Raw genomic sequence first — 16,508 nt, 5'->3', positions numbered from 1 at the left:
TAGCTATACATGCTATACACAGATTATTAGACACAGACTACTCTGCAGATGCACATTTTATTCATGTTCTTAGGCTCACCTTCAATGGAAGGTGATAAACTGTTCTCTCTGTGTTACAATTACAGGAGACGCTCAAAAGGACACATTCTTTTCCAATTCGTGGCATTACCAAGTGCTCGCTTTTATTTCGTTGCGTACTTCCAGGCCTCTATTGATTTTCACATTCATCTCCTCAATTGAAAGCACACTGTCACTTGTGTTGTGATCGAAACGTCGTGGGTTTTTTACCTTTATTATATTCAATTAATTTTTATTTAAAATTTTATTTGACTGTTTTTATTTCATATTTTTATTCAAGTTATTATTTTCTTTTTATTTGTAATGATATTTTATTATTTTTATTCAATTGATTATTTATTAATTTTTTACATTTTTTCCTAATTTATAATTTTGTAAAAAAAAAATCTATTTACGTGACTTTACCGAAAGAACCAAGAACATGAATTCCTGCAGTCACGAAAGTTTCAAGTCATAACATTAAATGTAAGTTTTTTTTGTGAATCAGTTAAGTAAAAAAACATCTAATATGCATAAGAATAAAACATTAAAACAGTGAAACTGCCAATGGTGCCTGCATCGTAAACCAACCTTAAGATGTCCAAGGTAACGTTGTTTTTGCTATGAGACGTTCTAAGAGCCAATTGGAATGCATAACGCAAGAAAGCACCTGTAAGCGTCAAGCTGGATACCGTCTGTGCGAGCTGTGCAGAGCGTAGCTGAGTATTTAATTACCACAGTGGGGGGGAGGGGAGGGGGGGTTAACATGCAATGCGTGGCTAATGGAATGCACAGACAGCATCCCTCCTGAAGCATATCCCACCTGTGTGCATGTGCCGCTTGAATCCGAAGGGGCAAAAAGAGGTGTAGGAAAAAAGAAAAGATCGTGCATAACTCACCGTCAGCTGAGAGTTGTGAGCGGTCATCGAGAGGGGCAGGCCCAGTGAGATGTTGGGCAGCGACGGAGAAGTGTAGAGGCTCAGGGGACATGCTACTCCTTCAGGTGCCATTGTTTGACGCTGGGTTAAGGCGTGCTGAGGAGAAATAATAACATCAAATATAAATAATAACATCAAATTATAAATGATGACATCAAATATAAATCTGAAATAAACGTACACATGTGTATCATCAAACAAATCATCAAACAACAAGCATCGTTTACCACCAAGTGGCAGTGAATTCACCAAAGCACTTATGCTAGGTTATGTGCACTTTGAGGTGATATGAAGTAACAACTGGCAGGAGTTTATAGGATTAAATTTAGTGTTTAGGATAAATGACTGAGCGACTGGAAGATGTGCCACCAGCACTCCTCACGGTGTCAACCAGCTTTATTTTAGCCACCCAATGCTCTCCTATTAGAGTCGTTGTGACACCACTACCTCCCATTGTTGCTGGCGGCAAATGCATTTAACTGCTCAGTTGCGTCTTTCAGAAGCCCCATTTCTATATTGGATAATGCCATTCCGAACACCCACTGATATATAAAGAATATGAAATACATTACTTCACGAGAGGAATACATAGGCACTTTCTGGGCTGATACAATATATATATTCATAAAGTGTGGTCAAGTATCACACTTCATGAAGACAAGAGGTACAATTTGTCTTTCTTGCTCCTTAGCATGGCAGCCACAATTAGAGCTGTAATACAAATTATTTTTTTCCTCATAGTTTTTGTCGACAGGTCAGAATTATATATCTGAAAAAAGTAAGTTGTCAAATTTGTCACAGTGCATGTAAAAGTTTAGAATAGTTGCCCAGAAGGAAATTGCCAATGTTTTACTTCCCACCACCCCACCTCCCCCGTGGTACAGGGTGAGCACGCTCGTCATGTGCCATGTCAAAACTCCACATTAGTTTAAAAGTTTTCGCATACTGTTCAATGAAGAGCCATATGTTTTAACAACATGGAAATGTAAACGTCCTCTCTGTCTATTGGTAACTCATTATGTAATATGCTCCGCCGGTGCAATGACTTACAAAGTGGGATTATGCAATCTTTTACAGCATGTCCCTTGAAATGGTTTAAATGCAAACAAAATATTCCATAAATTTGTAAGGCTCTTTGTTAATTATTAATTTTTTTAATATGAAATAAAGAACATGCAATGTCAAAAAATGTGTAAATTTGGGGGGGGTAGGAAGTTACACCAAACGTTTTAGTTGCCATTTTTATTAATTTCTGCAGAAAATGTATATCAGTACCGACATGTATCTGCAGTGGTGGGTACAAATCCTCACTCTTATGTTATTACTGTGCTTTGTAGGTTAGCACGGTAATAACAGTGCATAATTGTAGCCGACACTGCAATTGGAGCTTTCACATCTAACACTGTGGCTGAAACGTCGTGAGAATTGTATTTTATAATATTAAATTTTTATATATGTGTAGTGAGTCACTTCAGAGACACTAATAGTTGGAGGCATACACGTTTATTCTACACTTTCCACAGTATAGGGGATAACTATATACGGGCCAGGACAGCCGGCACACTGCCTGACCCAACACAGACGAGGAGTTGATGATGGGGACGAAGACTTGTGAGGACAACGGGTTCCATTCCCAAACCGCAGCATCGGGGCCTACCTTTATCCTCCCCAGCGTGGCCTGGCTCCGCCCTCGGCCACGCCCCCTTCTGGAACCGACCAGAAGGATCTGGGCTCTGCCCCACGGAGGACGCTAGGGTAGCTACCCTAGCGTCCTCCGGCTGGGACCTAGGGGAGGCTAGCTTGACCCACCGCTGGCTCGGTGGGTCCCCTGACCACTGGTCGCGCAGAGCCTCAGCTCTTACAAGAGCTGCAAGGCTGGGGAGCCAGGGTCCTGCCTGCCAGGACCTATTCTCCCCTTGACCGCTGGTGACACTGAGCCTCAGCTCTTAGAAGAGCTGGAAGGCTTGGTCCAGGGTCCTAGCCATCTTGAGCTGGCTTGAGTCTTCGTCTGAGGAGAACTGGCGGGCGCTCCCCGCGCTCGCCCTTTTATACCCGTCTGTAACAGTCCTTATCCAATCCCATGCTCCCTCGTGGGACCCTCTGATTGGTTCTCTCGAATTTGTGTTTCGATCATCTTTTACCCTTGGCCGTTGGTCTGGCGGGAAAGTGTGTTTACGATCCGCTCCCACCTTTCCCTGACCCCGGCCGTTGGTCCCAGAGTGGTAACTCTGCATTGCCCCTCCGATTACATAGTGGCCCCGCAGGTTACCGAATAGAATGTGTCTAGCACCTCTACACATGCATAAAGACGTGACATCTAAAAATGTTGTAAAAATATGATAAAAATACCGTATAATGTCATCACAAGTAGTAACTGAAGTGTGGGTATATGTAATAAAAAATTATGTTTTTTTGATCATAAGAAAAAATGTTAGAGTGACATACACAAGTGTTTTTGTAAAATCTAGTGAATCCTGTATTCACAAATACGATCTTTGTAATCAGCGTTTTATAAAAAAAAAAACTCTTCATCTGACCAGTGGAAACACCTGAGAACAAGTACATTATTCCAACTATGATGGACACGGTTGAATGATATTCTGCCACTGCCCTGCATCAAATTTGTTTTGTTTATGCGATTAAATATTCACGTTGAAAAGTCCGACTCCAGCACGCAAGGCTTTTGTAGCAAACACAGGCTCGGCTAAATTTAGCGGCATGACTCATGCGTAGCCGATGCAGGTGACATTTTCAGCCGCCAAAGAGACAGCTTGAAATTACTTTTTGGTGATATGACTATATTTTAGACCCATCTAAATATAACAGTGATTATGCACGTATGTTTTACTCCGCACATTATCGTCATTGCCAATGATGGGTTTTAAAAAACAATTACAGATTGCAAGAATGCATGCAAATCTTGCCGAAATATTGTATGAAATTAATTAATTGCCAATGAACGACAATTGATGTCTTGATATTTGTAAACACATATAGATGTTTCATGCGACACATGTTAACAGGAATACTTGGGTCGCTGTCCTCGGTAACGTGGTCATGTCATATCTAGCTCTGAAGCAATGCTTAATATCCTACAAAACCTTGCAAGTGACCAATGCAATTTTTGATGGCTTCTGCCAATTCTTCTAAATGAGGGGAATTCAAGGAATAAAAGATTTACTTCATATTTACACTGGACATAGGAATATGAATGTCCACTTGATAAAACGCATAGAAAAATAAAACATTACCTTCCTCTTATAATTCTAAACACATGGCATAAACTCTTTGCTTCCAAGAAATGCACAGTTATGTGCCTTGGTCAAAATGTTTTGATTATTATTAAATGAGGTTAAGGTCAGTTTTGAAAATGAACGACGAAAATGCGGCAACGACCATTCTGACATCAGGCCGATCTCAAAGAAGGATCTTTCTTCCCTTGTGATGCATTACAATTACGACATTATAAATGACTTGACGCATTCTCGATTATGAATGTACACAATAAATGTGTACTCTTAGTTCTTTCGGTAAAGTCACGTAGGTAAAAAATGAAATAAAAATTAATAAAAATAAAACATTGTTTTATTTTTATTATTATTAATTAATTTTAATTTCATTTTTTACCTACGTGTTTTATTTTTATTAATTTTAATTTCATTTTTTACCTACGTGACTTTACCGAAAGAACTAAGAGTATGAATCCTTGCAGTCACGAAAGCTTCAAATCTAGAAACAATAAATGTGTACAAAGTAAATGCACAACCCTTTTCTCAATCCACTGACTGGACGAGGGCCCACCATCGCTGTGCGGGTTAAGGACATTTTCTGTCCATACTTCACCACGCTGGTCAGTGCAGTTTGGTAAAGGCGGGGGAACAGAGACGGGGGGTAAGCAAAGAAGTACACTACAACAATGGATTTTGCTGCGCTGCCCTCTACTGCCCACGCTGTAGCTCGGTGGCAGCCGATAGTCACTCAACAATGCGTCATCTGAGCTCAAACCCTGTTTGGCTTCAGACACGTGATGAGATCGCGCACATTCTCGGGCGATTGGGCCCGAGGTAAATGTATAAAGATGTATTCTCAGACTTCACTGCAGTTGAGGGGAAATTAAATGTTTTGTATATACTGTAATGTACACAGTACACAAACTATACACACGATTTAAAAGCCAATATTGCCACATGTACCTGTAAACCCAAACAAATGTAGCTTTAATTAATACTTCTAAACCCAACTGTAAAGATCTAATCAGTATATATATTTTAAAAAACATTATCTAACTTCAATTTATGTTAAAATATATGAATGAAAATAAAAACACACGTTATATAAAGCACACGAGGCACAGCAAACAGCACTTATTTATATGAAATTAACATATAATAAATGTTACAGCAACACAAAGATGGCATTATTCACCAAGTCCTACAGGTTTTCTTTAAGTAATTTGTTTCTGTGGAGCGCTAACAAATGTTAACAATGTTTTTTTTTAAGTTGGCTTTGCTCCTAAAACTAAATTCGAACATGTGATGTGATGAAGGTCGAATGCAATGTCGTCTACTGCACCCGTTGCTGCACGACTCATGACATAACGTCCAACTCGGTGGATTACGACAAGGCAGTGCAGTTACAAGGAAATGAACGTGAATGCTGGGAAAAATGTAAATGGTCAAGCGGTTGTGCGTTCGCTGCTTGTCACAGAGGTTCACTGCGTTTGAATCGGGTGGGCCGCCCTGGTTAATAACTGCAGGCGTACTGAACACAGAATGAGCATCGTCTGGTTTGCGGCGAACGTTAAAGATCCCGTGACGTGATTTGAAAAGAGCAGGCCATTATGTGTGCTGGCGTCATGGTTCAAATGAGAAAAAAAATAACCTGCAAATCAGTGAAGGGGGGATTCCATATCTATATAATTAGTCAAGTGGGATTCCACATCCCAACGTCGCCCCCTACCACCGATTAAACTACTGCAGACTGTCTGTGAAGCATATCGCCTCTGTGATAGCGTTGTGCTGTAAGATTGGCGTGAAAACAGAAAAATACGCACAATTCTTCCTCTGTTCGTCAGATATGACGAATATATCCACGGTTAATGTTTTGCCGCTATCAAATGATGGTCCCATAGATTGCTCTAACCCATAGAAAATTCCGGTTGAGCAGTTTTTTTGCAGTTATATCGATGGGACAATTTGATGTTCCCGTTGCGATGCTTGAAGGCAATGCACAGATCAAAGCAGTTAGCGTTCTTTGGTCTAACACTGGTTAGACAAGGCTATAAAGGAGGCTGTCTCTGGTGTAGGCCAATCAGTTTTAAGGACATGCATGTTTGACCACAATCATGCGTGGTAAATGCTGACTTTGATGCCTTGGAATAGATGTCTATGTGGTGTTTGAACATCTTAACACCTGTGTTATTGCTGGAATGGTTAACGCCTATTATTTTTTCATCAGTTATGAAGAGAACTAAGAAATCAAACGGCAACATAATGAAATCGAAATTAAGGCAGAAAAGTGATGATGATGATGATAATGGCAGAGGATGCCAGGCATTAGAACACGATTAGGTGAGGTAAAACGGGAACATGGAAAGAAGCAACGATTGGTTATCATCCAGCAGTGGACATTCAACGGCTAAAGAAGATTTACAGATTATCTTATCGTTGCCTTGAGTTTGGATGAGCGAGGTGCCATTTGTACAAGTTTGTTTTGACGAAAGCGCTGAGATAATTATAGTCGAGTCCCGTTTAAATTTAGTGGAACAGGCCATGCGCTTTTATAAAAAGCACGCTGAAACTTGGGACGATGCTATTTGCAAGTGTCCTCTGACACAGAGACCATCCTGGGCATCTAAGGAGTTGACACGCGGCACTCTGGATTGCACAACATTTATCAGTCCTGTCGCGCAAGCATTGCAATGTCCCATATCACTTCCGAGAACGTGACATGCAAGAAGCCATTGCTGCCAGAAGCGGTGTTCAAAATTGATTTTTTTTCTTAAAATTTCCTTTCCCACGAGGCACAACACTGGGTGCAACAGTAATGCAAATTGAGGCTCATCAATATTAAACGTTATGATCACGCAGACAACAGTACAGATGATCTGCCCCCATTGCTATATTTTCCACACGATGGAGAATCAAATCTGTGGCAACTAACAACGATAATTTCCATTCTACACAAAGCGGTTGCTAAATGTACTTAGGTAAAGCATTGCAATTTGTCTCTTAACATGAATGCATTTAAAAGTTTTTTTTTTAAACAACAGCTGTGGATAGTGGTGCTTAATCCTCTGTGCAGTTTAGTCCAATAGTCACTGCCAACTGCTGATGCACATGACGATATCACTAAAGAGTGAAGGAGAGCTTGAGTCTCCAAGCCTCCAGGGTTCGTGATGAGCAGAGACAGTCCTCCGGCATGGACTCTGTTCATTTATTTAGCCAGGATGAGCTGCCTTCCTCCATGATCAATTAACGAATTAAAACAGTGCACAGAGTGTATTTGCTAATGACTGCCACGTCGACGACGGAGCTTTGTCACCTTGAGTGTGAGGAACTGCAGCCCGTGGCGGGCGAAATATCGCACGGGTAATGGAGTCACATGGCTTTCAGCACAATTCCAATTCAGAGTCGGTACAACGTGGTCATTAACGTAACAGCGTATTAACCCTGTTCCTCTCTGAACCACTGCTATGCTGTGCCTGTGCCCACACACCCCTGCATCCCCCCCCCCCCCACGTGTAAAATGATCTAATTCTGCCTCTGCATTAAAATGTTGCATTTAGATTCCTGAATGAAGGTCAAAAATAAAAATAAGCACAAACAATCGGGCATTGTTTACAGAAGCATTGACTTTTTAAACTCAAAGTTAAACAGAAATTGTGATACTGCGTTGGCAGTGGTGCACAAGAACAAATAGCCAAAATTCAATACATTATCCAACAAGACTGGCCAAAAAATATATATATACACAGTGATACAATATACAACAGGTGGCATTTCAGGCAATGTCCCTTCTTTTCTCCTGTGAAGAACCATTTCCTGAAAGGTCGCCAATAAATATTTGTTTTCCTTTTCTTCTTGATGAATGTGTTTTTTCTTAGTTTTTAACTCGGCTTATCACGTATCATAAACAAAGACAAAGATTCCCCATATAGCCTGAACACTGTTGGGGCAAGTGCAGTTAGCAAGCACCTATGGAGGCCGGCACGGCGCATGACGGAGTGGGTGGCCAACACCTTTGTCTCCCCATTGGTGATGTTTACAGACCAGGCTGAGTCGATCTAGGAGAGGTTCAGGACCGGTTCAGATAATCGTCACCGGTGTTGGCCGTGAGCGAGAATCGAACCTCGGTCGCCAGGTTCGTAGCACAGCACGCTAACCGCTGCACTACCGCTCCCCATATCATAAACACCCCCCACACACATTCTCTGTGCCATAGCGTGCGTGGGGAGTTCTGTGAGTCGGTGACACCGTCACCGATCGGCTTGCTTGCCCCAGTGAGGTGCGCACCACAACAGCGGTGTGAGAGAGCGACATACCTCTGGCTGGGAGGGCAGGTGGGGCCCTGCTGTTCCATTCTCGGTGGCGATGCCGCCGCCCGTGCTGTTGCCAGGGGAGCTGGGACTTGAGCCGGGCGCACTGCCGCTCAGCGGGGAGTCTACGAGATTCGGGCAGATACAGCGACGCACGTCAAGATCAATTAACTCAGCTGGCAAGCACAAGCCTCCCCGGCACCTGTAGCTGCTCCATTCCCATATTGATTCACAATAAAAAAAAATCACGGAAACATTTATTTATATAGAAAGTGGTGATTCATTTATAGATAATTGCGCTAAAATTATAGGGAGAAATTGGAGAGGACACAAGATTTTTATTTCAAAGCCTCGACATGCCCACCCACCAATTTCAACACACGTATTAAATATTAAAACACTTTCCCTCTGTCTGTCTGTAAGATCTGGAGGCATCACTTTCTCAAAATGTCAATCATCTGTGGAGAAGAAAGAAGAAAGTAAAAGGGTTATTAGAAGTATCTATCAGTGTCAGTAGAGCATCTATAAATGGATCACCATCTATGAAATGTAATCAAACTAAGGATGTCATAAGTTCCAATACATTTTCTGAGACAAGCTTGGCCCATCATCCCCCCAGGCACATTTTTTAAACCACTTTGTGGGAATTCAACAGTGGTCGTTCCAAATTGGCCACCACCATGGAAATGTGGGATTTTCACCATGACCCTTGGGACTTAACAAATTAACTACTTAACACGTAGTAAGCTTTCACGACCAATATCATCCATAACAGAGGTTTTTTTGGGGTCAGATCGCGTAAATATATAAATGTGTCGTTAAAACCCGTCACCACTCAACACAGCCAATTAGTGTGGTTTGCACTTAAACAGAACGTGCCAATTCGTCACTAGTACAGCAAAACTCCCCCCCCCCCAACAAATCAGCTATTACAGAATAAAAAAAATCCACCTATTAAACACTTTTCTCAAAAATATTTCACGTGCTAATATGTACGCATGTCGAACCTCTTTTTGCACCATACGTAGCCAACCGTGCCACGTTGCAACGAGCAAACTTGCAACAGCAAAGACTTTCCAACGGATCACACAGAACCGTGCTTTGGTGAATGAGCCTAATTCATCAGGTGACAGAGTGTGCGTCAGAAGCCGGATAACGATTAGACCGGTTAATAATGGAGTTAGGCCAATTACCCGCCATCTCCAGTGGCCTCTTCTTAGCAGCTACGGCAGCAGACACGGGCCCCTTCCGGCGCAACAGTGGGCTGCTCCTCCGCTCCGCCACCTTCTGTTTAAGCCGCGAGCGCAGTTTTAGGTTTGGCTCCGACGCTGTGGGAAGCGGGAACAAATCAAAACACTCGCTCGCTCTGCCACTTTTGTCAAAGAGCAGGGACCGCTCGCAGCGCTAATTCTGCAACAATTTAACGAAAAATTATATTGAGAACAGCTCTATCTGGTGCGCCGCAGATACGCGACAGCTGCAGCGCAATGCTAAAGGACATCGCTGAAATACACCGTACATTTTAAAGAGAGGCTTATAAGAGGAAAGGGCTTCCAACCAAATAATACTGACTCGTTGCTTTAAAAGCAAAGTATTTTACTGTGTTTGCAATAAAGCAATGAAAAAAAAACTTGGGACTTAGCATCAGCTGCCACCAGGCGAGCACTGCTGTTGTGCATATCATGTTGCTTCTGCAGGAGCTCAAATGAAGTTGACACCAGAGATGAGCTTCCCTTATTAGCTACTGGCAGTCCCATGCTGTACCTGTCAGAGCCCCCAGAGATATGGCACACGAGTTGTCAATCATAAATGGGGTGGCCAGGTGAGCCAACCTATGAAAAATAGCGCACTTACGGAACACTTTATTGTTGGTGAAAAAAATCACCGCAACAATATGGAAAGGTTAATTCAATGCGATCAAAACAATAAAATGCCTTAAAAGGGAAATAAATCTCTGAGTAGCTGCAAGTGATTTCGCCCTTCCAGCACCCGTCATTAGACTCACAAATGAATCCAATTGTTGTCAGCGCCGCAGATTAAATCTATTTTTGGAAGACACGAGCATCAGCCTTCTTTATGGAGGAGGATGCAATTGAAAATGCCAGCTTTCTCAGCAAATGGGCTGCTCGATACGCATAGAGATCCTCGTGGTGCCGGGCCTCTATCACACTTCAATGACTCTCCATCACCGCCGCCCCCTTCCATCTCTCCCAAGGACATACATGTTGGATTACGCCACTCAGTGCTGCAATTAATTTAAATTGGCCTTTCCGAGGCAAGAGATAAAGGGAGCCGTCTTGCTTTAATTAACTGAGCCACACAACACTCCCACAGACTGGTCACGAGATATCCAGTTGCAAAACTAATTTCAATGCCCTCGGTGCCTGCGGATTGCAAATTTAAAGGTTCGTAGTGTCAGACTTGTCTATTTTGTACATATGCTTCTGTTCAATCAACGGTAATCTTTTTGTTATGGAAGCACACATTTCCTTGCTAAAGACTACAACTTAACAAATGTTATCATCATTGTCATCACTTGAGTTATTTTGGCAATTGAAGGCCTCTCTGAGTTGAAAAAATATCCTATAATGCTAAGTAATAATACATACGTATTATCATCATTATATTTATTTAACATCATCAGCCATTGTCTATCTGCACACCACGTGATCCTATGTATGTATGAATGTATTTTTAACTTCTTTTGCACCGTAAGTACCCAACCGTGCTCACAGCAGAAGCAGGGGAAGGACATCAAACTAAACACTAAACACAGTTCCAAAGAATAGAGTTTTCAATCTAGATTTAAAAGTACATTGCTTCAGTTGCTTTCTAATATCGGACGGAAGAGCGTTCCAGACGGCCGCAGAAGCGCATCTGAAAGCGCGCAATGCGATGACCATCTTTGTTCGACTGCTAGCCAAAGCCGCTGAGAGGGGCGACCGGAGTTTACGTGAGGGCACAACGATCTCACTCCTGCGCATCGGTTGATCTCATTGTTCCATCCATACTGTTGCCGTCGTCTTATTGGGCACTTTTCTCTCCGTTGGCTGCCAATCTGTCCTTGGTCTTGTCCATCGGCATCATCCTTTTAAGCAATGTATCCTGCCCAAGTACACTTACTTTCCTCTACAATCAGCGATCAACGAGTTTACTCTGTGTGTCTCTCGGTTGTCATTGCAAGCATACATCTTTTCACATGCTTCTTTTGCACATTTTCATATACGGTCAGTTGTATTTGTCAGTGCCCATTTTTCTAATCACATGTAATGAACACTGATTAAAAACGTGATATCTCTCAGCAGACTATTATGTTGCTTTTCAGGATCAAATTCAGCTTTCAAAAAGCACTCCAAACTACTCTTTTCTTATCTGTTTATTAGATGTTGATTATGATGTCTATGATAACTGCCCTTAGCGTCCAAAACTAAAAAAATTCCTGTGGTACCCTTACAACTATTATTCAACAGTTGATTGATAAAAGGTTGTAAAGTGATTGACATGCGTTACTTATTTTATCACAATCTCGTGTGTGTGTCCTTCCCTTTGGAATAGATGTTGTATTATAGCCATTTCCTCATCAGAAACTGTGTCAAGGCCAAAATTAAGCCTATGACTGAACTGAATGTTACGGAAATGCATACACTGTTCCTTCAAATACAAGATAATTTAATATACCCAGCAGTATTTTTACATTTAAATCACCTGCTTTTAATGACTGTAACTAGCAAATGGTTATTTCAATAACCATTCTAATAATATGAACGATTGCGCATACGCCTAAATATTACCGTTTTACTCCAGAAATTACACTGGGGCTGTGAATATTTGTTGCATTTCATGGCACACGGAAAATGCGTGACCTTGCTATTTTCTCCATGAACATCATCTCTGAACTTGTCCTGCCTTGTCAAGCATAGGCATATGCAGGCTGGCAGCCTTATGTAACATGCCACAGGGGGACGTGGTTAAACGGAGCTGCCGTTATGTAACCAGGGTCCACACAATGTTCCTGCCATCTCTCACAAGCACAGCCTGCAATTACTGAAATGTATCAAAGTTCAATAAAGTTATTGTTTGCAGAAATAAAAAATGCCCCTCCTATTAACATGCAATTAAATATTGATAAACTCCGTGCAATGTATTATTTACGGTTGTAAGAGCTAAATATCTGTATTCACAAAGGATCTCTTCACAGTTGATGTGACTTCATATGTGGCAGTTTGCTGATGCGCATTGCGAAATCTATACGAGCACGGTTTGGTTGTCAAATTTTGCAGAATAATCTTTGTGAAAAGGCTTTTGCTCTGTTGAAGTAGACACTTCAAAAAGCATGCTCAGAGAACTTCTGTCAAAAAAAATTTGTGAACCGTTTTTTCCCCCCATTTGGCTATTGTGTAACCTTATATCCACAAAAAAATATATATATATAAGGTAGAAGTGCCCATATATAAGTGACTTTGAATAGTTTCCATTTGGGCATCAAGGAGACCACTGGGAAACTCCAAAAAAGAGGAGGCAGTTGAGTAGCATCATACATTACCTGTTTTACGGAGAGGAAAATCATTGTTTGGGTCATAAGTGCCGAGAGACTGCTGATAGTTGGGTGGTGACATATTTTGTTGCGTGGAATTCTGGTCCAAGGATCCGTAATGGGGCATCCTATGAAACAGAAACCGTAAAAAGATGTGGTTAATTTCTGGACTCGGTGATCCAGGCCTTATTGTGAAGGAAATGTTAACTTCTGATAAGAGTTTCGAAGCAAATGCTCTACGTCTTTATATTAACTGCAGTAAAATACTCGAAATATCTCTGAACGTGCAGAACATGTCACGAACAAATACAGCAAAAAAAGCATTTTGGCTTTGTTTTTTACGCTGCTTTAATTTTTATATATATATATAAAACTGTTACATTTTTCAGTGCAACATGTTCACAAGTATTAAAGATGAATCTGCCTGCATCTACGGATGTATTTTTATAAAAATGTTTTTTAGGATTTAAGGGATAACAATTGAATGCCTCGGGGATAAGGAAATCCATTTGAGGTGCCCAGGTAGAACACAAGTGTAAGGAATGCGGTACAAATCACAAAAACACAAGACGCAATGCGGCAGTGATGACAGAAACATTTTTTGTAAGTTGTTTTGTGGATGTGTGGAGAGCCCTGGGAATTAAGACGTTTGTGCGTGCTCTTTCCTTGTTTCTCAGAGGCGACCGCATTCCTTGACAGGGGAGCCTCGAACAACATTGGCAATCAACTCATGGGAGGGTTTTGCTTTGTACTGAGCCTAAACATACGCAATCCATTATCAGTTATAAGAATCCACGTGGAGTGGTTTTGGAAATTGATCGTGAAGAATCTCTTTTTTTTTCTTTCTGTTAGCGGTACACAGACTGCACACGTAACGCATCTACGGTTGCTCCACCAAGATGAAGCTTTTAGCATCGGCACGTAAAACATCACAGGATGTATGTTTCCAGATTGTGACCTTTGGAGATTGCTATCCTCTTGCAGCTGTACATGGCCGTTACAGTGAAAATAAGGGGTTCGCTCGACAGAAAAGGTGAAGCACCGCTAGTACCGCGACTGTGCGAATAAAGCCACGTCAAGAGGGGGGGAAAACATCCTTGCAAAGCATCTTTTTTTTATCACAACACCCTCACATTTAGGATGTGTTTAACTCAAATGGCAAACACTGCTTGATTAATAAACATAGTACCCTACACAATAAGTGGCATTACATCAACCCTAAACGTCCCATGTTCATAATGAACATTCCATATTTCACATGAATGGGAAATAATTTTACATGAGCCGAATAAACCATTGAAATACAATCAAATACCTCGAAAGAAACGTACAAAGAAGCCCGTGAGAAATGTACCAATGTTTGCATGTGAGATGAGACAGCGGTGGGTGGGCAGGTACCAGAGTTTGTACTGCTGAGACAGGGGTACGGAGATCGAGCCTCCAGCCGCCTCCCTCTGCTTCTTGCTGAGAACAAACTCCTGTAGCCTCTGCTTCACCTCGGAGCTTGCCACTGCACCTGTTCGAAATATCCAGCGCGATGCGACGGACGGCCGGTCAGCACCAAAAGCGTGACTAAAGAGACCTCAACCCGAGCAGTGACCGTGCAGAGCAGCGCAGTGCACGCCTATCGCTCATCGCGAAGGGGGAAAAAGATATGGTCGTAAAACACGTGCCTAATTTGTAACTCTCATTGAGCCGGGCTTTAATGTGTGGCTATGTCTAATTCGTGTGAAATGCTCGAAGAAATTGCTCTTGCAGGTGCGCGCTTGTGTGTAAGACCTGTCTGGAAGAAAAAAAGCAGCTAAATTCAAGAAAGAAGCTACTTGTTTTAGCCGATGGCTCAAGCTTGAATAATGATGCGTTACTGCGGCTATCTGGAACGTTCTTTGTTCTGATATTAGGAAGCCACTGGAACTGTGCACTTTTAAATAATCGAGATTGAAAACTAATTTTTATTATGACTGTTTATTTATGTTTCATTTGTCGTCCTTCCCCCGCACATCCAATTAGCATGGTTAGCTACGTATGGTGTGAAAGAAGTTCAACATACAATAGTATGTCATTATCACAAGATAATGTAAAGCATAATACGACAAGATACAAAATTTAACATTAAAACAATTTATTTATGAAATGAAACAATTATAAGGTTAAGACACAACTTGAAAAGACAAAAATGTGAACTTTAATTATTATTCCACTTGCAGCTGCATGTTCTGAGTAATAAAAACAAAAATTACTACGTAAAAAATACACTTGTTAAAAAATTGTAAAATAAAAGGAAAATAAATGTATATATGGAGTACTCGTTTAAAATTGTTTACATTTAAATAATGAAACATTTATTTTGAATTAATTAAAATAAGAACCTCCACATTTTCAGGGGGGGGGCGAGTTATTGACACTTTAAAAGAGTCACAACAAAACAGTCCAGATTCTAGTGACAGTTTCCACAAACCAAATCCCCAAATATATATATATTTCAATAAAAAGTAAAAAGGAGAACATGTACAACATTTTCATATGGAATGCATACATTCATAAATAAAAGTATTCGCGTACTTTAATTATGCTCCTGCAATAAATTGAATTTTTAACTGCCCTTTGTATAAGTGGCAGTGCTGATGCGGTGACATTGGCGAGCAGTATAGTTTAGCTGCTTGTTGCGGAGGTTCACGATTCGAGCCTGGCGGCCAGCCTGGTCAATACTGTGAGTGCATTCACCAAAATATACGTTCTATCTCCATGACGATGAACGTCACATAACCTGTGCCACTATTTGTAAAAATAGAAGGCCATGAGTGCTGAAATCACGGTTCAAATTTGCCAAATTAAAACCAAATTACCTGCAAATTACTTCACTGGATAAAACCACATAGCAACACCGCCTCCTACAGGAAGACTGTGTATGTCTGTGACGCATTGTGCCACTATGAAAACCTCGTGCGCGATAAGAATGGCACAAGTAACAAATTAACACATCTAGTATTTTTTTGTTTGTTATAAAATAGTCAACCCAGGGACGGAGGCTCAAGTCAGGCTGAGTGCATTAGAAATGTGCTATGGTGAGAGTCTGGTGGGGGGGGAGGGGGGGGAGCAAGGGGTTGGGGGGGGGGCGGCAGAGGCGGCAGGGAGCTCTACTTGCCTCGCTGCTTCGGGAGCCCAGCGTTGGCGTGGCACTGACTCTCTCGCCCACGCTCCTTGTTGCGCAGCACCTGCAGGTGCTGCTCGTGCCGCTGGCTCTCGAGCTCCAGTTCGAGCTCCAGCTCGCGCTTCTGCTGCTCCAGCCGCTCGCGCTCGCGCCTCTGCACGGCCAGCAGCTCCTGCTGCTTCTTGAGCGCCAGCACCTGCTGCTGCTGCTGCATGCGCACGCACCAGCGCCGCGGGTAGAGCGCGACAGCGCCGGTGACATCACTGCCGATTCGAGCGTCCGCTACGGAGC

General features: G+C 41.9%; 1 protein-coding gene across 1 annotated transcript in view; it reads right to left on the bottom strand.

Annotated features, from left to right (window-relative positions):
* LOC144725043 (histone deacetylase 4-like) overlaps positions 1 to 16,508 on the bottom strand; it is a 132,532-nt gene that overhangs the window by 73,369 nt on the left and 42,655 nt on the right. Inside the window, exons 3-8 of the mRNA XM_078604487.1 lie at positions 16,212 to 16,425; positions 14,465 to 14,582; positions 13,076 to 13,194; positions 9,726 to 9,860; positions 8,539 to 8,657; positions 957 to 1,091 (exon numbers count right to left, since the gene is read on the bottom strand). Coding sequence (XP_078460613.1) covers positions 957 to 1,091; positions 8,539 to 8,657; positions 9,726 to 9,860; positions 13,076 to 13,194; positions 14,465 to 14,582; positions 16,212 to 16,425 — 840 coding nt within the window. The remainder of the gene's footprint in view (positions 1 to 956; positions 1,092 to 8,538; positions 8,658 to 9,725; positions 9,861 to 13,075; positions 13,195 to 14,464; positions 14,583 to 16,211; positions 16,426 to 16,508) is intronic.

The sequence above is a fragment of the Lampetra planeri genome, chromosome 2 (assembly GCF_965212315.1).
Source record: "Lampetra planeri chromosome 2, kcLamPlan1.2.h2, whole genome shotgun sequence".
NCBI classification, from domain to species: Eukaryota; Metazoa; Chordata; class Hyperoartia; order Petromyzontiformes; family Petromyzontidae; genus Lampetra; species Lampetra planeri.
This window is presented reverse-complemented; position numbering and strand designations above follow the sequence as displayed.